Below are 26,206 nucleotides of genomic sequence, written 5' to 3' on the forward strand. Positions count from 1 at the left end.
AACCCGCATCTGGCCCAACTACCTCTTCTACAGAAGTCTGTGAAGAATTCCTCCACTTTTTCCGTAACAAAATTAATGATTTAAATAATTCAACTAACATAAATACATCATCTGTTTATATCTCTCCCTGTTTTCCCACTCCATCCAGCTCCTTCTCTAAGTTCTCACCAGTCACATCTGCATCTGTTAATAACCTGCTTTGTAAGATGAGGCTGACTACTTGTGTACTGGACCCCATCCCCACCACACTACTTAAATCCTGTCTTCATGCCATAATCCTGACTGTTATAACAATAATAAACTCATCCCTTGACACTGGCTCTGTGCCGCTCACTTTTAAAATTGCTTTTATAACCCCAATGTTAAAAAAGTCTGGTCTTGATGCTGACAATCTTAACAATTTCCGGCCTATTTCCTTTCCTGTCAAAAGTTCTTGAGTGTGTTGTAGCTTCCCAACTCACCAATTACCTAACCTCTAATAATTTGATGGGACCCTTTCAGTCTGGTTTCAGGGCGCGGCACAGCTCTCTGCTACGGGTAACCAATGATTTGCTTATGGCAGCAGACTCTGGACAAACCAGCATATTAATTCTGTTAGACCTCAGTGCTGCATTTGACACTGTCAGACATGACATCCTACTGTGCAGAATGGAGAACATGCTGGGTATCTCTGGCACTGCCCTCCAGTGATTCAAGTCCTATCTGACTGATAGGCAAGAGTTTGTTAGTCTTGGCAAGAGCAGATCCAGCTCAGCGCCAGTCACACAAGGAGTCCCTCAAGGCTCTGTCCTCGGTCCTCTGCTTTTCTGTATTTACATGCTTCCCCTTGGCCATATTATCCTTAGCTATGGACTGGGTTATCATTTTTATGCAGATGATACTCAACTCTATTTCAATGTTAAAAGTGGAACTTCATCAGAGCTTTCTCAGCTCACAACCTGCCTTAGTGAAATCAAAACCTGGATGGAACAGAACTCTTTAAAATTAAATTGCAATAAAACTGAACTCCTGCAAATTGGGACTAAAATGCAACTTAATAAAATGAGCTCCTTCCCAGTCTATCTTGGCAGTGATCTCATCAGACCTGCCTCTACTGTAAAAAATCTTGGTGTCATTTTTGATTCCTCCCTCTCTTATTCCGCCCACATAAATCACATTAAGAAACTTTCTTACTTTCACCTCCGTAACATATCCCGTGTTCGCTCCTTCCTCTCCTTTTCTAACGCTGAGAAACTTGTCCATGCTTTTATGACATCCCGCATTGATTATTGTAATTCCCTACTGGCAGGTGCCCCTTCTAATCTTATATCACAGCTCCAGCTTATTCAAAACTCAGCTGCAAGTGTCCTTACTCGAACCAGCAGCAGCAAGCACATCACACCCATCCTGCTCCGTCTCCACTGGCTCCCTGTGTCTTACAGAATCGAATATAAAATCCTACTAATAACTTACAAAGCCTTAAATAACCTCGCGCCACACTACATCAGTGACCTTCTCCATCACTATGTGCCTACCCGCCCACTAAGGTCCTCTGATTCTAGCAATCTTGTTGTGCCCCTCACTAATCTACACTCCATGGGTGACAGGGCCTTCAGCTGTATAGCGCCCAGACTCTGGAATGACCTACCAAAATTAATCAGGTCAGCTGACTCCATGAATTCTTTTAAAAAACAACTCAAAACTCATCTGTTCAGGAAGGCTTTTAGCTCTATTTGACTTTATTACCCTTCTCTCAGTTTACTTCTCTGTCAAGATGCTAATGTAACCTGTGTGTGTGTGCTAGACCATCAATTATGCTGTCTGTTTCCTTTTTTTTCAGAATTCACTGTCTTAATCTTCTTTATTTATTTATCTGGTTTGTACAATGCTATATACTGTACACGCTGCCATTCTTTATTATATTCTGTAAGTGCCTTGAGCATGGGAAAGGCACTATATAAATAAAATGTATTATTTATTATTATTAAGGAGGTGCATTATCCAGGTCAGTGTGCCTACGCATGTGAATGGATATAGTTGATAAATCTGAACATCTGTGTATAATAATATGGCCAGAACAGACAGGCAATCAGCAATAACACATTTCTTCATGTTGTCTCTGTCCAAGATTCCATTCTGTGGCATGTTCCTGTTAGCACCACACCAGGGGTATTAACCAGCAACCTTCAGGTTGTAAAGATTGATTCACAAAATGCTCCTGTCTCACTGAGCAATACCATTTTTTTTTTCTTCAATCCCTCAGGGATGGCTGAAGCTGTTGCACTTCAAGCAGTGCATTTCTGTTTGTGATTTCAAGGTGTCGTGTGGTTAATCATGTTGTTAATTTACATTAAAGTATTTACTTTGGTTGGTCCTAGTTGGTAAACATCGCAATGAACAAGGATTTAAATATTTGATTTTTTTTCCAACCTGCTGTACTGCTGCAAAATATTTCATTTGCTTTACATTTTACTGTTTTTTGATGAATAGTAAAGATTATTGTGTATTTCCTTTTTGTAAATAAATTTTAACTTTATCCCTTTTCATTAAACATTATTTATTACAATTGGCAAAACATATTCCACGGTTATTTTATTAATGCATATTAAATTATGTCAATGAGGTAACAGTTACACTCATGTTACTTTTCTAGATTACATTTTTTCTACTCCAGGAGTTGTATGCTTTTTGATCGTAAACTGTGCAGTTTATTATATGTGGTTCTTTTTAGATGACCCAGTAATAAAGCTGATAATTTTGTAAATATTTGGCCGCAATCATTGCATTAGAAAAACACTGTGAGTTTCGCCATAAAATGTTTTTTGCAACTGCTTTATATGAGTTAATGCAATTAATATCAGATGCTGCTGTCAGTATTTATTACTGTTATTATCAGTTAATATAGTTTTTGCATTATAGGTTTTTGAGGTGTTTTCAATGATAAAGGACTTTGCGATTATACATAAAGTTTTAAAGTAATGAGACATTTTTTTCTGTAAGCATTTACTTTCTGTCATAAGCTATTTTATACTACCTTTTGTTCTTAAATTGCTCTGTTACAGATTTTTGAATTGCTCAATATAAGCTATTGTTGAAAGATTTAATTACCTCCTTTTCTTCAAAGTCTTTCAGGGACTCTTTTGATTGCTTCTTTTATTTTTTAAGATATTTCAATATCTACAGTCTAAAGTCAAGAATGAAGTCACAACAACTAAGAAACTTTATGTTGTTGTCCCCACATATTTAATTCATGCTTTAATGCATTTCATCATTAAAATGATATCAAGTATGCATCTTAGTATTCTAAAATGTTCAGGGAACTGTAGTAACATGAATGTAATGTATTTTGTGTGGCGATCAGTGCCTGCGTGCTCCTGTCTACGAAAGAGAAAGCCCATTTAAGAAGCACGTAGTGATTAATGACTACTTTATTTACAATGGGATTTGAGAAACTATAGTAAATTAAACATTGATTTTAAGATGAAGTTTACGATGTTCTACTTTAATGACAAAATAAACTACGAGATTAAAATCGACATTTCAACCTTTTTTTTTCTTTAATGTGTCCCTAATTTTTTTTCTTTTCTCTGTGCTCTAATACGCTTCTGTATGACACTCTCACAGTGGGCTATGACTTGCCTTTTCATCTCAACTTTGACATCTGACCACTTCTTTTTTATTTCGGGCACTGTGAGACTTTCTGAACTTGAACTTTCGAGTTACTCCGTCATGCTGTATCTCTCCATCACTTTCCTTTTATTGCTTAAAACACTGCTTAAACAAACAAATAGTATGTTTTTTCTTGCCTCCACTTCACATTCGCTAAAGTTTTCTTTTTTCTGAGCTTTTGCCATTGTCTTTTTACAAAACGCCGAATGTAATGGGCTATTTATATTGATTTGCATATTTAAAGAGACGTACATTGTCTTTTCATAAAACTCTAAATGGAACAGGCTATTCATATTGATTTGCATATTCGAAGGGGGTAACTCTGGGAAGGGTTGGGGTGGAGTGGCAGGTGCGTGGACATGTGTTACTTTAATTCTGACCAGGATTTATAGAGCTGAAGTGCATGGAAATCAGCTTACACACAGTTTTGTGCATCTGAATTTTTTTGTGTGTACACACGTTTTTGTCCTACGCCATGTTTTGGTGTGAATTCTATGCACAGCATTATACATGAGGCCCCAGATCTTTAAATAATATAGTAACCTTACATTTACAGAATAGTAAATCCTCAGCTTTTTGAGAAATTCTTTCCAAAGTATTGAGTAACATTTATTTACAGTAGTTTCTCACAATATTATATGTGTTAGTGTGAATACATTTTGTTTTAAAAATGATGAATTTACAAACATATATGAAAGTTAGGGAGCTTGAATACCACCAAATGTTTTTACACATTAAATTCAAATAATTTTACTTTTGTATAACATTCTTCACTGATTACAAGCAGTAACAAATTAATTTACAACCTGTGCAAATTTCTAATTACATAAGGCCTTCATATAAAGATGCAGATTAATTTAGGAAGACAAAGCAGTTCAGAACTGATTAAAATAAATGGAACTTAATTATACTTGTCCAGTAGCTGGCCATTAACGTAATTGTTGAACTATGGACTGTAAGATTGGTGCTATATTGCGCCCGACCCGACACAGATTCACACGGAGGCACGTGTAAAATAAACAAAATATTTATTTTTCTTCACCTGTGGGGCACGTCTTCCCCATGAACCTCACAGGCAATACACAGTCCCAATCACAGCACATAAAGTAGCACAAAGCACTCCTTTCTCCTACCACCACTCCTCCCAGGCAACCTTGTCCTCCTCCACCCGACTCTGGCTGCTGAGTGGTGGTCACTGACTCCTTTTATAGTACACCCGGAAGTGCTCCAGGTGCTTGATCGCAGAGTTCCGGCTGCACTTCCTGGTGTGAGGAATACGCTGCCCACACGGGCTCAGGAGTCCCAGTTACAGCAGCCCCTGGCGGTGCCTGCGGGACCCAACAGGGCTGCACCCAACTCCAATTCCCATGGAGCCCTGCAGGAAACCAAGGCACCGCTCCAACCCAGGGGGGTGGCCTTCTAGCGTCCAGGGGGAGGTATTGCACTGTCCACCTCCTCCGGCCATCTAATATGACGGCAGAATTTTTTCATCTTTTGATTCCAAGGCTCCCACTATTATATATGTCTTTCCACATCCATAAAACACAACTTGGAGGTAGAGTATTGGCATCAATTGCCACAGCAGTTAATTACCACAGCATTGAGAAGAGAAACAGAATAGAGGCAGGTTAGTAAAAGTTGATAATTTTTGAAATACTTATATTTCTGTATAAATGGCTACCAAACAGAGACACAACATACACAGCTAATCAGTAGCTCTAATCAAACTAAATGAAAGTCAGTCTGGTTTTAAAAGCTATGACCAAGGACCACTGGGGCATATCTTATAGCTGTGGGACTTTGTAATTAAAAACTTAACCTTCTACTGTTATTTTGTTAGTCCTTGAAATTGTTAGTAGGCGGGTATGTTGACATTTTAATGTGTGTTCTGGTTTGTAAGTCATAGTAAGTTTAGATAGATTATCAGGGCCTTGGCCATTTAAGGCTTTATATGTAAAAAGGAGGACTTCGAAATCGGCCCTAAGCTTAACTAGTAGTCATTGTAATGACTTAAGAATGGTAGTTATGTGATTGTACTTTTTAGTTCTTATAATGGTTCTTGTAGCAACATTTTGAGTAAACTGATATTTACATGTAGAATTTTTTAACAGTGAGTGAATAAAGCATTGCAATAGTTAATCCTATTAGAATCAGTTGCATTTCTTCATTTCTAATCCTCCATATTTAGAAACCATTTTTGCTCCTCCGTGAAACTCAGATTTAGGCTTAGGATATCTGATATCCATCCTACAAGTTGAAAATGTGAGGACATCAGCAGTTAAAGAGTGATGTATGAAATCATAGTTTCTGGAGTAATGATAAAGTACCAAAGATGTGAAAGAGTTCCATGAATCTTTCAAAGGTCTAGATAATGGTGAACATTTATATTTGTACATTGTGATGGTAAGTACATAAGTGCCAAATTGGAAATAAAAGTTGATTTTGCACTCCAGAATTATCAAAGAGACGTTGACACTTACTGTAGCATATGCACATGTCACAGCAAGCAACATGTAAGCAGAACCAATTAGCCGTACATTTAGCAATCAATTGAGTGCAGGGGGAAACCCAACCAGACAACGACTATAAGACACAGCTACCTGAAAGAGTGAAAACTTACTTATTAACCATGCCCAAAGTAGTAGCAACATGGGTGTAGGTAGGTAAGTAGACATCATAGTTGCAGGGACCTCTGGCAGTAGATGTAAATTTTAGTGCCCAGTATCAAATAAAAAGATCCACACAGCCCAGATGTAAGAAGCATAATTAGGATAACTGGGAATTAAGCAGCTACAGCAGTCCAAAAAAGAAGCAGACATTAAGTGACACTGGCAAAAAGCGGCAACCAGATGTGCACAGGTCTTACAGGTATGTCATGTAAATTCACAACAGCCGCCATTTTCATTACAAAGATTTTAATAATTGTCAGCCTGGCCTAGTGATATTTTCATCACCAAATAATATGTTAACAGTTTAACCTGGTGCAACAAGTGAATGTTTATTAACTATTTGGATTTATCATTAGAATAAAATAGTCATTTTTTTTTGTGGTCAAGTGTTTATTGAAAACCGATTAAATACGACTTTTAAATAACAATTATACAAACAAAACAATATTTATGAGTTTGTGTAAGAAAGGAAAAATAAAATAAAATGAAAACCCCTCTGATTCCCTTACAACCTCACCCAATTTTTCAAGGTATACCCATATTCTGTGAGGAACAAGACACCCGATCTGAATGAGGAGAAGAGGTGCTGCTAGTCCAGACGACCCCACGTCACATGGGACACCAGTTCTGTTATCAACACCTATGACCAGATATTTGAATCTGTACTACACCTGCCATTTTTTAAATATACAGTAAAACAATTCTTTCAGGTTGTACCTTCTCCTTCATTTTCTGATAAGTAGTTATATGGCAAAACTTTTGAGAAATGACGGGTGGGAAAAACAGTGGAAGTAATTAAACCAGTTATTGTTTGCATCATTAAACAGATTTGTACTGAAGTTTGCCTGGCAAATATATATTGTAAGTTAAAGCTTGTGTAAATTTTATGGAAGTAAATTTAACATGCCCTTCAATAGTGTGAAAGGTACAGTATGAGTTTGTAATGACACATCCTCAGTATTAATGTTTTGGGTAATGGTGACTTAATGCTATCTTATATTGTTCCTAGTGATCTAAATATTGGGAAATGGTTAAAAAACATATGTTGTGTATAAACTGAAATAAAGTTAAGCCACAACACCTTGGCTTCTTTTAACCTAAAATTTCCATTTCTGTAAGAGAATTAAGTCTTTTTCTTTCCATCATTATCTTCTGGCTCCTGTTGAGTAAAAACTGTAAAACCATTTCCATTTTAGCAAATAAAATTTTGTCAGCTGTGTTTTAGTTGAAATCATTTTCAGATATCTGTTAAGATGGTGATCCACTTTCCTCAGAGATCCATTTGTACATATTGAAAGATAGTGAAACATGAACCAAAAAAAAGTATACTTCTTGTTATAAATTTTCCCTTGTTCCAGGTTGAAATAAATTTCCCTGTTGGTAGTAATTTATCCAGCTGGCTGGTAGAGTATGCTAGCACTCTTTTAATGTTTAGCAAGCATTTGATTTTGACATTAGGGGAACCAAATGACAGATGGAAATGTTGCAGTTTTTGATAGATATTTGGTGTTTTGTCATGCATAAAATTAACATGGATGGTCCTTAATCTCAAAGATATCGGGTAAGTTGATTTATGGCTTTCAAAACTTACCATTACATTTATGGAGTTCTAATTAAACATGCTATATGAGAGATGTATTTTATTATGTGACACTTATGATCCTCTCCATGGATATATCTGTGCTTTCCAGAAATTGCACATTAAATCTCATTCAGTCTTCAGAGATTAAAACTACAAAGCTTTTACTTTGAGTAGTATATTATTAAAACCGATTTCTCCAATTGGTGTTTGTGTACAGGCATAATATATTACTTTTATATCCCCTCAGTAAAAAATGAATAACTAGTACAAAGTTAAATATAGAATAGAACCTAAACATTATTATCTGTGGGGTAAAATAATTTACTAGAAAAGGCAGAGTATGAAATTATTGAGATTTGATGTATTATGATTAGGTTTAAAGCAGAAAATTTGTTAAGAGCCCAAATTCAAAAAGGCTTTGTACCCATTTTCCTGACTCCCCCATTTTAGTTTTTTCTTTTTTTATTTAAATATTATCTTCTTAGTTTCATCTCATGCTTAATGTTGCTTGAAGTAAGTTCGCAATGAGAGATTTTTTTGTTATCTCTTACTATAAATAATAGAAGAACTTAAAAAACACACATCCAAGTCCTTCTTGTCCATTAGGGTTTGAAGAGTTAACATGGTCTTTTAAGTCGCTAGTGTTTTCATTTGCTACGAACATGTACATGCCAGCTCTATAGATAGTACGTTTGGCTTCTGACTCATCTGTAAATGTATGTTTTAATTTGGATATCATTTTTACTTTTGATTTGTTAGTTGGCATGTGGCTCTGCCCCGTTTTCTTAGCTCATCAAGCTGCCCTTCATTTCCTCGTTTCCTAGGCAAAACTACTACACAGTGTGCACACTATTCAGAACATTAACATTTCCTGGGAATGCATGGAGTGAACAAAAACGTATAGAGGTGTGTTTGCTCACTCAGGCTGAGTAACAAGCAAAACACAATCCTTGTCTATTTTAAGATTTTTATCTATCCTGTACAGACAAATATTTTAGGACACAAAAAGAGAAAATACATAATGTAATGAAAACAATACCTAGTACAGATCTTTTTGAAAAATAGTTTTAATTTATCAGCTGCCATACTTTTTTTACTAGAACACTAGCCATGTTACCTGTCACAGAAGGTAACAGAATAATTTAAAAATGTTAGCTATCTTTTGCTCTACATGTATTTTTAGCGTCTTTCCTCTGTATTTGCGTGTGTCTGAACCTCTTTTCACCAGTTCTCTCTATCTCGAGCATATTCCTGTAAAGCATGCTTCTCTGACTCAGTCATTAGTTTTGAGGCACTTTTCTCACCTCCTGTCTGGTTTTATACTTTCTATTTTTGAAGGCAACTCTCTCAGTGTGCACCTTTACTCCCCCCCTTGTGCATCAAACACTCACACTTCCCCTTTTTTGCATTACCAAAGCCATACTGATAAATTAGATTATTCTGAAGGCCTAGACACCCATACCTTAATGTTTTATTATATAGTAGATTAGAAACAAACTGATGAAAACAGGCCATTCAACCCAACGAAGCTTGCCAATCAGACCCAACCGATTTCTCCAAAATAACATTAAGTTGAGATTTGAAAGTACCTAAAGTCCTACTTTCTAGAACACTATTTGGTGATTTATTCCATGTTTCTGTGCTTCTCCGTGTGAATAAAAACTTTCTAAGGTTTGTGCAAAATTAACTCAAGCAAGTTTCCAGCTATATCCAGGTGCTCTTGTTCAACTGATTTTAAAGTAACAGCCTGGGTCCACTGCACAGATTCCTTTTATAATTTTGAAAACTTCAATCGTGTCACCTGTTAATCTCAATTTGCTAAAACTGAAAAGGTTCATCTCCTTTAATCCTTCCTTATAACTCATCTCTCTCACTCCTAAAGTCAGCCTTGCCACTCTTCTCTGGACTTTCTCTAATACTGATATGTCTGGAGACCAAACGTATACACACTAACTCAGGTGAGGCCTAATCGGTACATTATAAAGCTTAAGCATAACTTCCATTGACTTGTATGCTATGCATTGTGCTATTTAACCTCACATTTTGTTAACTATCTTACTGGCTTCTCTACACTGCCAAGATGTTGATAGTGATGAGTTCACTATGACTCCTAGGTTCTTCTCTTAAGGGGCTCATTTTAGTCATCCCATTGTATTCAAATCTAGCATTTGTTCTTCCTATGTGCAGTGCCTTACATTTACTTCTATTAAATATCATCTGCCCAAGGATGTATGCTGTCCAAGTCCCTCTGTAACGATCTGCAGATTGTAGATTAGCTGTGATTTCACCTAGTTTGGTACCATCTTCAAATTTAACCATCTTGTTATTTATATTCATTATCCATATTATTTATATTTACTGTATTGTAAAGAAAAGATAAGAGAAAGAGAAAGGTTTGGGGGATCCAGCCCGTATATTGACAGGAAATAACAAGTAAATGCAATGAGTAGTCACAAAAGACCAATCAACTAACTGAGGAACAAAGGGTGTGGGTTTTTATAGTGGCTGTGCAGGAAGAGGCGGGTCCATGTCAGGGATAGCGGAAGTGAGGTCAGTAGAAGGGTGTGGTTTGGATAAGAGGGTGGAAGTTGGTGCTGGTTTAACTGGGCTTCCCTTCTGTTGATCTGTGGAAAAGTGAGAAGAGATGTTAGTGCACTTTATCAATCCTTGAGCTGACATCTTACCCTCAGTTAAGCCCTTTGACTGTTGACTGCTCTTATACACCTTATACATATATGTGCCCTTGTATGTGCACATGTGTGATTATATATATGTATAAATAGCAGCAGCACCAGCACTGACCCCTGGCGGGACACCACTGTTAACATCACCTAAATCTGATAAGGTTCCATACATCATAACCCTTTGCTTCCTTCATTTGAGCCAATTTTATACCATCTAAACACTATTCCCTTAATTCCCACTTCTTTTAATTTGATGTTCAATATCTATATGTGGGATCTTACCAAATGCCTTCTAAAATGAAAATAAATAATATCAGATGCACCACTCTGATCACATGCTTTTGTTGCTACCTCTTAGAAATTCAAGCATATTTATAAAACATGTCATTCCTCATCTAAATCCTTCCTGTTTAGCAAAACTCCTGTTCTTGCCATTTGATGCTCAATCTTTTCCTTAATAATTCCTTTGTGTCGTTTACTTGTGATGTACAATAAGGTTTCTGGCTTTTAGTTACTGGATCAGACTGATCACCTTTTTTATATATAGGATAATCTTTGCTATTTTTCGGTTCTTAGGAATTTCCCCAGTATGCAGTGACTTTCCATAAATAAGTGTCAAGGGTTTATATATGAACTAAATAACATTATTCAAGGATAGATGTTATCTTGCCCTGGTGATTTGTAAGATTTTAGTCTATTTAAGTACATGTACTTGTCTCTCCACAATTTCCAAATCAGAATGTTCTTCCTTGGTAGTCCCTGTTACTGCTGAAATGTAACCCTCTTTTTCACATGTGAAAACTTAATGAAAATGCAATTTTAGAGCATTAACTATTTAACTGTGTGTATATTTTTATTTTCCGTTAGTGTACCTAGTATACTTGACCCTCTTTGACCACACTTTTAGTACTTAAACACTAAAAGAATCTCTTTGGGTCAGCTTCCACTTTTTGGCAATACATAAGGAAAACATAAAACGTTTTTTGGACAAGAGTTTCTTGCATCAGCTCTGTGATTGGGTTGTTTTTTCTCGGTTCCTATGGTCCTTTGTGTGAAGTTGTGCTTTTGGTTTCTATTTGGTTTAATGCACATTCCTTTAATTTTGTTTATCTTTAACATTTTTCCGAAAAATGTGTGATGTTTTCTTTTAGTTTCCTTTTTTGTGGGCCAGTTTATAACAAAAACATTACAAAATCATTCTTTTTATTTCCAGCACATGACAATAGCTTCATATTTAATTTTTCTTCTATTCAGTAAGAGGAATGAAATCTGTAACATGTAGGTGTTACCAGAGTACCTACGTTTCCTTATAAAGTTCATATTTTTGATATAATGTCATCAAAATACAGTGGGCCACATTCAAAATAATTGTATATTTGAAAAAATAGTGAATTTAAAAACTTTTTCTTTATAGGTTCTTTTGATGGATTATTTGGATGTGAAAAATACTCGAAGTGCTTCTGAGCCAGCTTCCCAAATTAGCTATGCTAGCACAGGGAGTGATTTTGCAGCCTTCTTTGCTAAGAAAAGGCCACAGAGACCAAAGCAGTCCTTGTTCAAGTAAGTATGAATCATTTTACAATATGTATAAAACTTAGAGGTAAGAGGTAAGGTTATCCATTCCCGGGAATTCGGGAATCCCGCATGTCATTCCCAGGAATCCCGGGCTCCCAGGAATGACACAGTGCACAGGCATCTCACATGTGAACGGTTTTAGAACGAGCGACACTTATTTTTAATAAAACTACTGCAATATGTTGACACCAGTAAAAGACTAGCCTTAACTACAAGCAGTTCATGCTGTCATATAAGTACATGTATCTAGTTAGTTGCGGTAATAAGAGCATAGAAAGCACAACGTATTGAGTGTGTGGTCATCCAGGCGAGAGCGCACCTTCGTTCAGAGTACGCCAGCCGCTGAGAAAGCACGCTCTGCCTCCACTGAAGTAGGCGGCACAGTCATCAGATACTGATACACTTGTTCTAAACAACGCCCATTGCTCTGAAACACCGCCATTTCAGCTTTTACTGATGCATCCAGTTTCTTGTCATCATTCTGTAATGGCAAGTTTCTTAGCACAGATAATGCGGATGCAACAGACTGATGCATTGTAATTTCAAGTTGCTGTTCAAAGCTGTCAACAGCACAGATGTCAATGAACTCTGCCCCGTCCCAGCATTCGTGAGCTGCAAAGTGCAGACTCCTTCCAGTCCACTGTGCCACTGAGCCGGGAGACTGACTGCTGCTGTCTGTTGTTGACTGAATTAATCGGCAAAACACTATACCGTGGGCCAAAAAACCGTGCCACTTAATTATTTTCAACTATAACTCTGTTATTTCTTTATCGATTTTTACACGCTATATATGTGAGAATTGCCATTCCCGTTTTCCAGGGAATTGTAGCAGTTTCATTCCTGGGAATGAAAAATGTCCGGGATGGATTCCCTGTTTCTGTGTAATGCAGTGTTGATAACTCCATATTCATATACCAGGTTAAGTTGTTTGTTTTGTATTTTGCAATTGTAATTAACACTGAATGAATTTATTAGAGTTGTGAGTATTGATTTTAGCAAATAAAGCATAAACAAGGTTTTCTAATAAAAGTGATACTCTTCTAGAGTTTCTTAAAGCAAAGTGGGGTGTAGACATGTTTGTGATGGGAGGACACATGGTTGAGTAACAAAATGAGCTGAGTTCATCCAAGCAAGAATGTTGCAGAAAGTGACACTGTATATTGCCCTCTATTTGAAATACTATTTATTTCTGTAGTATGCAATCTGATATGTACCCAATAAACAACACTATTGATGCATCTCAGAGAGCTTTCATTTTTATGGTATCAGACAACTTACCTGTACAATCTAATCTTTTTGTTGTGCTATGTATTGCAAGGTACTAACTTTGGTGTGTTTTAATGCTGCTTTATAAGTGCACCTGTAGCTGTCTCATGACAGATTGATTGGAAATCACACTGTTTTGGCACACATTTTTATTTTCTTTTATCAGTTTTGCATATTATATGTGGAGTTTGTTAACCTTCTCTCTGTTCCACTTCAGATTGTCTGGAAACTTTGTTAGAGGTATGGTTAGTTGGGGGTGTAGTACTCCATTTTTAATCTTAGCCTAAAATTAAGTTATAACATGGGCTTCATAGCATGGATATCTGCATATGCTGAATTGCTCCTTGTGGGTAATTATTATAATATTCATGGTATAAGTCCCCAAGTCTCCATACATGCTGTTTGTTCTTGATCCAGTTGGTAAAAGTTGGTAATGACATGGCTGCTCTGCTAGGATAAGTTACACAATCCTTACCCCACTGTTTAAATTGAGTTCCATCTAATTTCTCATTATTCAATAGACTGTGCCCTGACAGATTTGGCGTTGTTGTATTGCCATTTGTAGCACATACAGTATGAGGCCAGACCCACAGTGTTACCCCAAAGCAGGTGATAATCACTGGTGACCATTCTTTTAATTCATAATTGGCATATAATACCTTGCCTGTCAGGAACAGGGACTAAATGAATGGGGGCCTAGTCTTGCAGAGGCCAGTTAAAATGTGTGACAAAGTGATCAAAAATCACCAGATAGGCTTCTATATCTGCATTCTCCTAATAAGAAGTAAGTACTTAGGCCAGTATTAATTGATATTAGATTTTTTGACCCATAGTCTGCTGGGCTGCTACCTGAATCTGTACTAATTACATCTGCTCAGGCATTCCTTTGAGCATCCTCAATATAGTGTGTTGATGATTCTGTATCATGTCAACTATGCCAGTTTGAAAAGATCAGACAAAGAGTTAAGAAAAAAGAGGGAACCAGATGAACTTCTTCTTTATTGTAAGACAGCAAGTGAAAGTTTATGGAAAACAAAGAAATAAACCCAAAATGCAGTGCATTCAGTTGTACTGCTTTGCTTTTGTACTTTCTTCTGATCACTCCAGATGTCACACTGTTTCTTGCTGGGTTTTAAATATTTTGGGATTGTGAAGCAGTTGTAACAGATTTTGCATTTTCCTTTTGGGTTGTTGTTTTCCTGGTTAGAGATTAAAAGAGCAAACAGGTATCACATTGTTATTTCTCAGTGTCCCATTATGTTCAGTCTTGTACAGTTTACATATTGCTTGTGCATATGACACATATCCTTTTGTTATTGGTTTTTTTTTTCCATAAAATGTCTCATATGACTCTTGTCTCTGTGCATGATTATATTTGATCCTTGGAATATGAACTCATTAGCAGTACCTACTTGGTACATTACATGTCTTCACCCGTAGTTCAGCATTTGCACATTCTTCTTTTTTTTCTTTGTTATTTTGTTGGTATCTTTTGTATTTTAACTGTAGATTGTGGTACATTACATGTCTTCACCCGTAGTTCAGCATTTGCACATTCTTCTTTTTTTTCTTTATTTTGTTGGTATCTTTTGTATTTTAACTGTAGATTTTGTTGACTTAACACTAGTTATTCTCTGCAGTGTCAATGTCCTCTTTATAAACATTTACTCAATACTCACTTTTTCCTTCAAAACTATATTTAAAACATACTAGGTATTTACATACAGTAGGTGGAAATTGAAGAATAAAATAACAACACATTCTAGGATTGCTAATGTTTGTAGCCTTGAAGTAACTAGGTGCAAGTTTTTTGTTTCTTTATTTATTTTTTGTTGTTTTGATAAACTTGGTGATAGTCACTTTGTAATTTTAGGTTTGAATCTTCTTCCCATGCCATAAGTATGAGTGCCTATTTACGTGAGCAGCGCAGGGAGCTTTACAGTCGGAGTGGAGAACTACAAGGTATAGTATATATTTATTTATATGCTGTTAATGCTGGTAGTTTAAAAACATTTGTTTTTAGTCTCACGGAATTACTTTAATTAAGAATTCGGTAAAAGATGCAATCCATAGCGCTATGCTTATCTTGACTCTTAATTTTTTGGTAGTGGAGACAAAATTAGTGACTATTTCACAGTACAGTTGGAATATAATTAATTGTCCACTTTTTCTACCTTGAAATGTGCCCCAAATACTGCCCCCTCTGTCTTGTTTTGAACTGTCATGATCCTCTGGAAAATTCCCTGTTCCCATCATGGTGTATGCTGACAAACATAATACTGAAAGAAACAGCCTTTGTTAACACAATGAAAGAATGATGTCATAAGTATTAAAAAATGTTATGATGTATGAAGAATTTCTGGAGTTAAAATGTTCTTGAAGTCCTCATAAGCCATAACATTTGAAACCAGTAACAGTGGATTGCACAATAACGTGCAGTGAATAAACTTGACTTATAGTTTTCATACTCTTTCTCTGTACGTTTAGCATCTGTTTGCTCAGAGGTTGATGCACTTGCTGCTTCATGAGCAGCTCTTGTTTTCTCCACTCTAGCAGCCCGCTTCTTCTCTTCCTTCGTTGGCATCTTTTCAAGTTAAAACTGATTAAATCAGTTTTTATGTTGCAATTACTTAGTACATTTTCCTTAATTTTTCATTTAAGCTGGCACTTAAGTTTTCAATCTCCCTCAAGAATAATTTAAGATATGAAGAGGTAGTGGAAGTGGCGGCGAAGGTGGTAGGGATGAGAACAGTGGCCGTACGCATGTGCTGCACGGCTGCCCTGCTGCCCACTGCCGAGAGTTGAATCTACAATAAAATAAAATAAAAATAAAAAGACTAACAAAAATCATCACCCCAAAAGCGGACAGAAGAGGTCACGTAGTATATGTGTACCAAATTTCAGGTCAATAGGTCAAACGGTTTGCAAGGTACAGGTGATTTAAAATCCTGGACAGACAAATGAGCAGCCACAATAGCGAATATATAATATATAAGAATATACAATATATAAGAAGATACTTATGACTACATCCATTTAGTGAATTAAAATACAAAAACAAACAAAACTACATGCAAATCAGACACCATATAAGAGTCATTAAGTAAATCAACCTGCACTTATTTACTGTGCTTAAAGAAAAAATATAAATCATTTAGTAACAGAAAAAAGACTTCTAATATATTTAGCAGTGAATATATAGATTAAATATTACTTTTATCTGCATTTTTTTTTTTTTTTGTTTGATGTGCATCATTTAACATTATATACGGGAACTGCTAACAGTGGACTGTGATCCTCCTTATTCTAAGTAAATGCTGTATGATATAATTGACCAGTACTTCTGAGGCCATGCCAGTGTAAATTAAAAAAGACTATAGGAGTACATCTTCATAGTATAACTAATTTTATTGAGATGGTAGTGTTACGCATTTTATTGTTACACAGAGTAATAGAATAAACTTAACCGTTTGTTTTTTAAATGTTCATGTCAGAAAAATACTTGTTTTAATACAAATTTTGTCATATGTTAGTAAGGTTTTATGTTCTTCCTAGTGAAGTTAAAAGATATTAGCCATTGTCAGTGATTTGCTGTGTTATTGCAAATTTTTGACACTGAATATTGTAAAGTCTTCAATAATTTATTTATTTTTTAATCAGTCATATCATTTATTAAATGAGCAAGGTTATCCAACATCTACTGGCACTATGTGAAAAAGTCATTGCCTGTTACATTTATTAAATGTTTACCCTACCTTTAGTTGTAGTGAATGCAACCAGACACTTCTGTAGTGGAAACTTTAATCCACTTTTTTTTTTTTGCAGAATAGCTTACATTTAGAAACGATCGGTTGGTTTTTGAGCCTGACCCTTTTATTTCAGGTCATTTAGTAGGATGTGAATTGGATTTAGGTCTGAACATTAATTTTGCTTTTATTTTAGTCATTCTGATGTGAACAGAATGTTTTGTATTTTTGAAGAGATGAGTGGACATTTTCCTTAGTACAGTTCTGATGTATTACAGATTTAAGAGGTTCCTTCAACTATGACAAGTCATATAGAATGGCTGAGGCAGCAAAACATCCCCACACCATCACACAACCGCAACAATATTTGACTTTTGGGATGATATTCTTACTGTGGAATTCTATGTTTGTTTTTCACCAGTAACAATGTGCCTCATGTCATGAAAAATGTTCCACCTTTACCTTACCTCTCCACAGAATGTTCTCCCAGAAAGGCTTGGGTGCTTCCTGGTAATTCAGAGACAAACATTTATTTTCCTTTTGGTTAGTAGCTGTTGCTGAATGAAGCCCATGTTCTCTTCATTGTCTTTCTGATTTTGGAGTCATGACCAGTGACCTTTACTGAGGCAAGAGGAATCACCAATTCTTTGATTTGGTGTTTTTTTTTTTAATTACCTTTTGGGTATGTGTGATTTTGAGCTAGTCACCCTAAGGAAGGTTCACTATTGTTGCAAGTGTTTTTAAATTGAATATTACAGCTCTCATGACGGATTGTGGTAGTCCCATCCATGGCATTGTAGCTGGTTCTGCAGTGATAGATTTCTGCATTTTTTCTGGTCTTATCAGGAACTTCCTTTGATCATATCATAATTTGCGAAATCGAATTCTTATGGTGGTAACATACCTCTGATGGAATGGGTTAAAATAAGTGAAAATTTCATTAAGCAGAACTGGCTGTAATCTAGTTTGGCCATGCTTAATCAGTTGACTGTATTTATCCTTGTAATTTGGTTTATTTACCAAGGGGCATGGTTAATTTTTCACACAATCCCAGTTGGTGTTGATTAACTTTGTTCTATTTTTGGAAAATGTATACAAACATATTTTTGTGTGGTTCTGCCATCTTAAATGAAATCTGGCTGTGTTGTTAACCTCATTGCATGTCTCTTTCTCTGCGGCAACCTCTGATCCCACAGGATGTAGTTTCTTGTAGGTCATTTCTTTAAGGTTGCAATTGCCTTTTCTGCTGATAGTGATCTGATTGCTAAGGGTATGGCTGTTACCTGTGCAGACCTGATTTTAATGCTTGTGTTTTATGAAATAAAAATTTACGTAATTGACTCAAATAAAATTATTGTTTGGCGAAAAATGTAAAATGTGACAGTTTTCCTGGACAATAATGGACTACAATTTTATTTGTGACTGCTACGGTGATTCTTTTCTACCCATGCTGTATGCACTAATGCACCCATATACTATCACGGATACTGGCTTTTGAAATGTGTGCTGATAACAAGCATGAGTGTCCCTCTCCTATTTAGCCTGGAGGACACAGTGTCCATGACATCCAAAAAGAATGTCAAATTTTGATTTGTCAGACCACAGGACACTTTTCCACTTTGCCTCAGCTCATGTTAAATGCGCTTGGGCACAGAGGTGACAGCAGTTTTTCTGGATCATGTCTATATATGATTTCTTCTTTGCATGGTAGAGTTTCTGGTGGTGTTTCTGGATCATGTTTATACAGTCAATCCTCAACTTTTGCAGAGGTTATGTTCCTAGGAAATTGCGCAAAAGTCGAAAATGTGATTACTGTTACATTAAACTAATGGGAAATGGGGGGGCTTGCTTCCCATGACTAAAGAAAACAGGTAATCTTTTGTAAGAAATTGTTCAAAATACAGTTTTCTGCATAGAATTCATGATAACAAAACACTGTTTTTGATAATATGCACATTTCATAGCACAATAACCATGAAATAATCCATAAAATGCAGTACACAAAATACAATCATCAACATGCAAAAAAACCTTTTTCTCACTAGTCATTTACTAGAATTCTATGATCTTTTGTTCTAAAATCTCAATTAAAAAAAATAAATAACAAATTATAGTCACCGCTGTCAGGAGACGCCGAGACTTGTAAGATCTCAACATCTCCTCCAAAACTCTGTCCTTCATAGCTCTCTTCGGAGATCGTGAAGTGTGCACTGGCTTGAAATAACCTGTCAGCAACATCTGCTTTGTGCATTGTTTGAGATCCATAAAGATCTCAGCTTATGTGAGCATAGCAGAGGTGAGTTGATGTTTAAACTTGAGGCTGCAATCGATAATAGGACTCACAGGTGAAAGTGGCTGGTAACATTCCAACATTAAGTTAACATTTTTATTTTCTCACTAAGCTGCATCACTGACTTTGTACGCTTGTGCTTAGTGTCTGAAGGACTAACACTATGCTTTGGGGGCATAACTTTTTTTGGTATACTTTTGATATACTTTATTAATCAAAGCATAAAACTTGATATTTTAAGCAAAACAATTACATACATACATACATACAGTTTATTTTTGTACAGCCCAAAATCACACAGGAAGTGCCGCAATGGGCTTTAACAGGCCCTGCCTCTTGACAGCCCCCCAGCCTTGACTCTCTAAGAAGACAAGGAAAAACTCCCAAAAAAACCTAGTAGGGTAAAATGGAAGAAACCTTGGGAAAGGCAGTTCAAAAAGAGACCCCTTTCCAGGTAGGTTGGGCATGCAGTGGGTGTCAAAAGAAGGGGGTCAATACAATACAATACACAGAACAGAACAAATCCTCAATAAAAAAATGAAAAATAAAAATTTTTTAGAAGTACGGAGCAGAATTTAACAGTAGATGAAATCACATAATAAGATTTGGATAATTTTAGACTCCTGGAGACCTCATCCATCAAGCTGCCTCCCCCATTTGGCCATTCCATGGCTGAAATAGTGTTGGGCCAGCCAATCCGATGAAAGGACCCCTCTTTCTCACGATTCCTGCGATCCTCCATCAGGGATGACTTTACCTTAGGCAGGCAAAACAACTTGGCAGGTGGGCTGTGGCACCAAGTGCCACATTTGAGTACCGAGAAGAGAAACAGAATAGGTGAGGGTTAGTATCCAATTCTAACTATCATGTTACTTATGATTTAGTGCTAATGACTAACTGTACAGACTGCATCTCTGTTGTTAATCAGCAGCTCTAGTCAGGATATGCTAAACTGAAGTAGTGAGTCTTCAGCCGGGATTTAAAAGCTAAGACCGAAGGGGCATCTCTTATAGTAGCAGGCAGACCATTCCACAGTTTAGGGGCCCTGTAACTAAAAGCTCGACCTCCCATTGTTATTGTATTAATCCTTGGAACCATAAGCAGACCAGCATCTTGAGATCTTAATGTGCACTCTGGTTTGTAAGTCATGATAAGTTCAGACAAGTAAGCCGGACCTCGGCCATTTTGCATGTTCTCCCCGTGTCTGCGTGGGTTTCCTCCGGGCGCTCCGGTTTCCTCCCACAGTCCAAAGACATGCAGGTTAGGTGGATTGGCGATTCTAAATTGGCCCTAGTGTGTGCTTGGTGTGTGGGTGTGTTTGTGTGTGTCCTGCGGTGGGTTGGCACCCTGCCCGGGATTGGTTCCCTGCCTTGTGCCCTGTGTTGGCTGGGATTGGCTCCAGCAGAGCCCCGTGACCCTGTGTTCGGATTCAGCAGGTTGGAAAATGGATGGATGGATGTTAAAAGAAGGATTTTGAAATCTGCCCTAAACTTAACCGGGAGCCAGTGTAAGGATTTAAGAACTGGAGTTATGTGTTCATATTTGCTTGTTCTTGTAATAATTCTTGCAGCCGCATTTTGTATTAGCTGGAGGCTGTATAAAGAACAGTTTGAACATCCAGTGAACACTGCATTGCAGTAGTCAATCCTACTAGAGATTAAAATTAAATAGATTCTAATAGAGATTAGAATTAAAATAAGCAACAAATGCATGGGGAGCTCTTTACTCTTAAATGATAGGATGAACAGGGCAACTGAAGAATCTGGTATCATAGTAGCTAGGGAATCCATTCCCAGATGGGTTTATCCATTCCCGGGAATTTGGGAATCCCACATTTCATTCCCGGGAATCCCGGGCTCCCGGGCATCTAACATGTGAATGGTTTTAGAACGACTGACACTTATTTTTAATAAAACTAGTGCAATATGTTGACACAAATAAAAGACTAACCTTATCTACAAGCAGTTCATGCTGTCATAGAAGTACATGTATCTTTAGTTGTGGTAATAAGAGCATAGAAAGCACGACGTCCTCACAGGTGGCGCAGTGATAGAGCTGCCGCTTTGCAGTAAGGAGACTGTGGAAGATTGTGGGTTCGCTTCCCGGTTCCTCCCTGTGTGGATAGCACTTTGAGTACTGAGAAAGGTGCTATATAAATGTAATTTATTATTATTAACGTGTCCAGCGTGCGGTCGTCCATGCGAGAGCGCATCTTCATGCAGAAGTATGCCAGCTGCTGGGAAAGCACGCTCTGCCTCCACTGAAGTAGGCGGCACAATCATCAGCGACTGATACACTTGTTCTAAACAACACCCGCGCTTGCCGTTGCGCTGAAACACCGCCATTTCAGCTTTTACTGATGCATCCAGTTTCTTGTCATCATTCTGTGATGGCAAGTTTTTTAGCACAGATAATGCGGATGCAACAGACTGACGCATTGCAATTTCAAGTTGCTGTTCAAAGCTGTTGTCTGATGAAATGCAAACTGCAGCAATGGTGCCTCCTTAATTAGTTGTGAAAATTAAAGTTGCCCATTTTGAGGATTGATTGTATATGGTGTCTTCTTGGCATTGTAGAGTTTTAACTTGCACCTGTGGATGCAGCCACAAACTGTCTTCACAGACAATGGATTTTGGAAGTGTTCCTAAGCTCATGCAGCTTTTTCCACTACAGAATCGTGCCTGTCTTTAATACAGTTCCATTTGAGGGACCAAAGATCATAGCCATACGTTTTCGGCTTTGTCCCTTGCATACAGAAATATCTCTGTATTCTCTGGATCATTTAATGATAATATGTACATCAGGTGATGAAATCCCCAAATATGTGTACATTATTCTTATTGCAGCAATAATTTCCCATACAGTCTTTCACAGAGTGGTAAAACCCCCATCTGTACTTCTGAGGGTTACTGACCTGTTGTGAGATGTTCCACTAGGTGTTTTTTTTTATATACAACATACCACAACTTTTACAGTCTTTTGTTGCCCTTTCCCAACTTTTTGAAAAATGTGTTGCTGGTATCGAATTCAAAATTTCCCATTTTCAACATTTGATATGTTGTCCTTGTTCTGCTTTCAATTAAATATGCGTTTAAATTAATTTCAAATCATCACATTCTGTTCTTATTTACATTTTACACAGCATCCCAATTTATTTTGGAAATGGGGTTGTAGGGTTGTATATATGTGTGACTTTACAATAGCAGTATCAGATAGATAGATAGATAGATAGATAGATAGATAGATAGATAGATAGATAGATAGATAGATAGATAGATAGATAGATAGATAGATAGATAGATAGATAGATAGATAGATAGATAGATACTTTATTAATCCCAAGGGGAAATTCACATACTCCAGCAGCACCTTACTGATACAAAAAAACAATATTAAATTAAAGATTGATAATAATGCAGGTAAAAACAGACAATAACTTTGTATAATGTTAATGTTTACACCCCCGGGTGGAATTGAAGAGTCGCATAGTTTGGGGGAGGAACGATCTTCTCAGTCTGTCAGTGGAGCAGGACAGTGACAGTCTGTCACTGAAGTCTGTCGCTGAAGCTGCTCCTCTGTCTGGAGATGATACTGTTTAGTGGATGCAGTGGATTTTCCATAATTGATAGGAGCCTGCTGAGCGCCCGTCGCTCTGCCACAGATGTCAAACTGTCCAGCTCCATGCCAACAATAGAGCCTGCCTTCCTCACCAGTTTGTCCAGGCGTGAGGCGTCTTTCTTCTTAATGCTGCCTCCCCAGCACACCACTGCGTAGAAGAGGGCACTCGCCACAACTGTCTGATAGAACATCTGCAGCATCTTATTGCAGATGTTGAAGGACGCCAGCCTTCTAAGGAAGTATAACCGGCTCTGTCCTTTCTTACAAAGAGCATCAGTATTGGCAGTCCAGTCTAATTTATCATCAAGTTGCACTCCCAGGTATTTATAGGTCTGCACCATCTGCACACAGTCACCTCTGATGATCACGGGGTCCATGAGGGGTCTGGGCCTTCTGAAATCCACCACCAGCTCCTTGGTTTTGCTGGTGTTCAGGTGTAGGTGGTTTGAGTCGCACCATTTAACAAAGTCATTGATTAGGTCCCTATACTCCTCCTCCTGCCCACTCCTGATGCACCCTATGATAGCAGTGTGGTCAGCGAACTTTTGCACGTGGCAGGACTCCGAGTTGTATTGGAAGTCCGATGTATATAGGCTGAACAGGACTGGAGAAAGTACAGTCCCTTGTGGCGCTCCTGTGTTGCTGACCACAATGTCAGACGTGCAGTTCCCAAGACGCACATACTGAGGTCTGTCTTTAAGATAGTCCACGATCCATGCCACCAGGTATGAATCTACTCCCATCTCTGTCAGCTTGTCCCTAAGGAACAGAGGTTGGATTGTGTTGAAGGCGCTAGGGAAGTCTAGAAACATAATTCTTACAGCACCACTGCCTCTGTCCAAGTGGGAGAGGGATCGATGTAGCATATAGATGATGGCATCCTCCGCTCCCACCTTCTCCTGATATGCAAACTGCAGAGGGTCGAGGGCGTGTTGAACCTGTGGCCTCAGGTGGTGAAGCAGCAGCCTCTCCATGGTCTTCATCACATGTGATGTAAGAGCAACAGGCCGGAAGTCATTCAGCTCACTAGGACGTGATACCTTTGGGACTGGGGTGATGCAAGATGTTTTCCAAAGCCTCGGGACTCTCCCTTGTTCCAGGCTCAGGTTGAAGATGCGCTGTAGAGGACCCTCCAGCTCCAATGCACAGACCTTCAGCAGTCGTGGCGATACTCCTTCTGGACCCGCTGCTTTGCTGGCATCAGCTTTGGTGCAGTTTTACTTTATCTGCGGTATGATGTTTTGCTAGCTAAATATTAGGCTTACAGCACTTCAAGTGTGTTATTTTACTAGCTACATGATAGCTTAGTGGTAAGCTAGAATATTAAAGAGTCATTTTTGAATTTCTATGCCTGTGTTAATTTTTTCATTTTTTTTTTTTAATTTTTTGATCTTCTGTTGCACAGAATAGTATTTCCAGTGACTCTTTTGGGTTTTGTTAATACATGAGTTTGATTTGTAAAGCAGCAGTGCTACCATATGTCTTTACACAAGAGCTACTTATGTATAGTATACTATATTCACTTTGCTAGCAAATAGCTTTAACATTGCTAATACCATGCAGCTCCCTTTTTCACTGCTTTAAACAGATTCAGATCCATGTGTGTTTTGTGCTGTTCGATTTCTTTATTCACATTAAACCTCAAGCCTCAGCACTTGTCTACATCTTAGAAATGCAGAAGACTTTTTTTCTAAAATCATATTTACATTGCTCTGATACCCGTTAGACTGCAAGAACAGAAGCAGTATTTAAATGTTAAAAAAAAAAACACAATTTGCAATAGGTATTTAATATATACTGTGACCGTGGAAAAATAACTCTGACTTAAAAAATACTGAACTTATCCTCTACGTTATACATTTTAGGAAACACCTTATGTAAATAAACCAATAAAAATGTAATTTTTTTAAAAGCTGTGGCTTTAGTATATTATTTTTTTCAACCGAATTTAATTAATATACAGGCACATGTTGATATTGCAGTTTGAAAAATGTATATAACTCTTAACTAACCATATGAAATGGAAATAATTACTCAAAATAGTAATGATCAGTCTTTTTCTGGGGCCTAAAGTGCATGGCTTTACTGTCTGCCGTAAATAACAATTTTATTAATATAATTTTTTTTATATAACTGACATTGAAAGAAAAGTGTATATCTGATACATATATTACAGCACATTCCACAAGAAACAGAGCTTTGTTTTGTGTTCCTTTTCTGTTTGAAATAATTTGTGCCTTGTTCATTGAGACAAGATTTTTTCGGATGATGAAAAGTGGCCTTGACATGTTCTATAATGGAAATTCAAGCTGGCATCTAGCAGAAGTATATATGATAATATGCTGTCATTCACAGAATGAACATGACAGTTTTTCATGTTATTAAAATAGAATCAATGTGACAGTTGAGGGACTTCCTTAAAATTAATAAATAAAATGAATAATTGCTAGAAATAGATTTTTGTTGTTAAAGAAAAAACTGTGTCTATATACTGAATGCATTACGTACATATTTATATATTATGTATTTATGGTGTGGGTGGTGCATTTGTATTCATATGTATATGATAAATTCTCCTTGATGTGGTGTTTACTTGTTTCACACTTGATGTAACAGTTTACAGGCATTTCTTTTTTCTTAGTATCTGTGGGCATGACTGCATATATAGATAATAAAGAATGAAAAGTATATATATATATATATATATATATATATATATATATATATATATATATATATATATATATATATACTGCAGATATATTATGCCTTGCTACATTTACTATAGATGTGAATGTTAGTCTTTCTTGGCTTCATGGTGGAGTTACTGTAGTGAAAAAGTCATTTGTTGTTTAGTCAAAATTTAAAGTTAAACTGAAGTGGTGATGCTTCATTCTTTGCTAAGCACTACTTAAAATGATAAAATTAGTGATTATTTGTTTACTATTGTATGGAACTATTGTATGTATGTTACTTCTGCTGATATTTGATTTTTTTAAAGACTTTTCATTTTTTGAGTTTATTTTAGATAGAATTTTAAAATACTCATTCTGGGTGTTGTAATGTTATGTACAATATATTTGACTTGGGTACGGATGCTAGGACACTTACCAAATGTATATTGCCTT

At 37.0% G+C, this 26,206-nt stretch overlaps 1 protein-coding gene across 2 annotated transcripts in view; it reads left to right on the forward strand.

Moving 5' to 3' along the window:
* The window catches only part of exoc4 (exocyst complex component 4), a 447,737-nt gene that overhangs the window by 87,518 nt on the left and 334,013 nt on the right, over positions 1 to 26,206 (forward strand). For both annotated transcript variants that reach the window (XM_028814392.2, XM_028814398.2), the window contains exons 8-9: positions 11,998 to 12,143; positions 15,298 to 15,386. In XM_028814392.2, the coding sequence (XP_028670225.1) occupies positions 11,998 to 12,143; positions 15,298 to 15,386 (235 nt within the window). The remainder of the gene's footprint in view (positions 1 to 11,997; positions 12,144 to 15,297; positions 15,387 to 26,206) is intronic.

This window comes from Erpetoichthys calabaricus, chromosome 1 (genome assembly GCF_900747795.2).
Source record: "Erpetoichthys calabaricus chromosome 1, fErpCal1.3, whole genome shotgun sequence".
Classification (NCBI taxonomy): domain Eukaryota; kingdom Metazoa; phylum Chordata; class Cladistia; order Polypteriformes; family Polypteridae; genus Erpetoichthys; species Erpetoichthys calabaricus.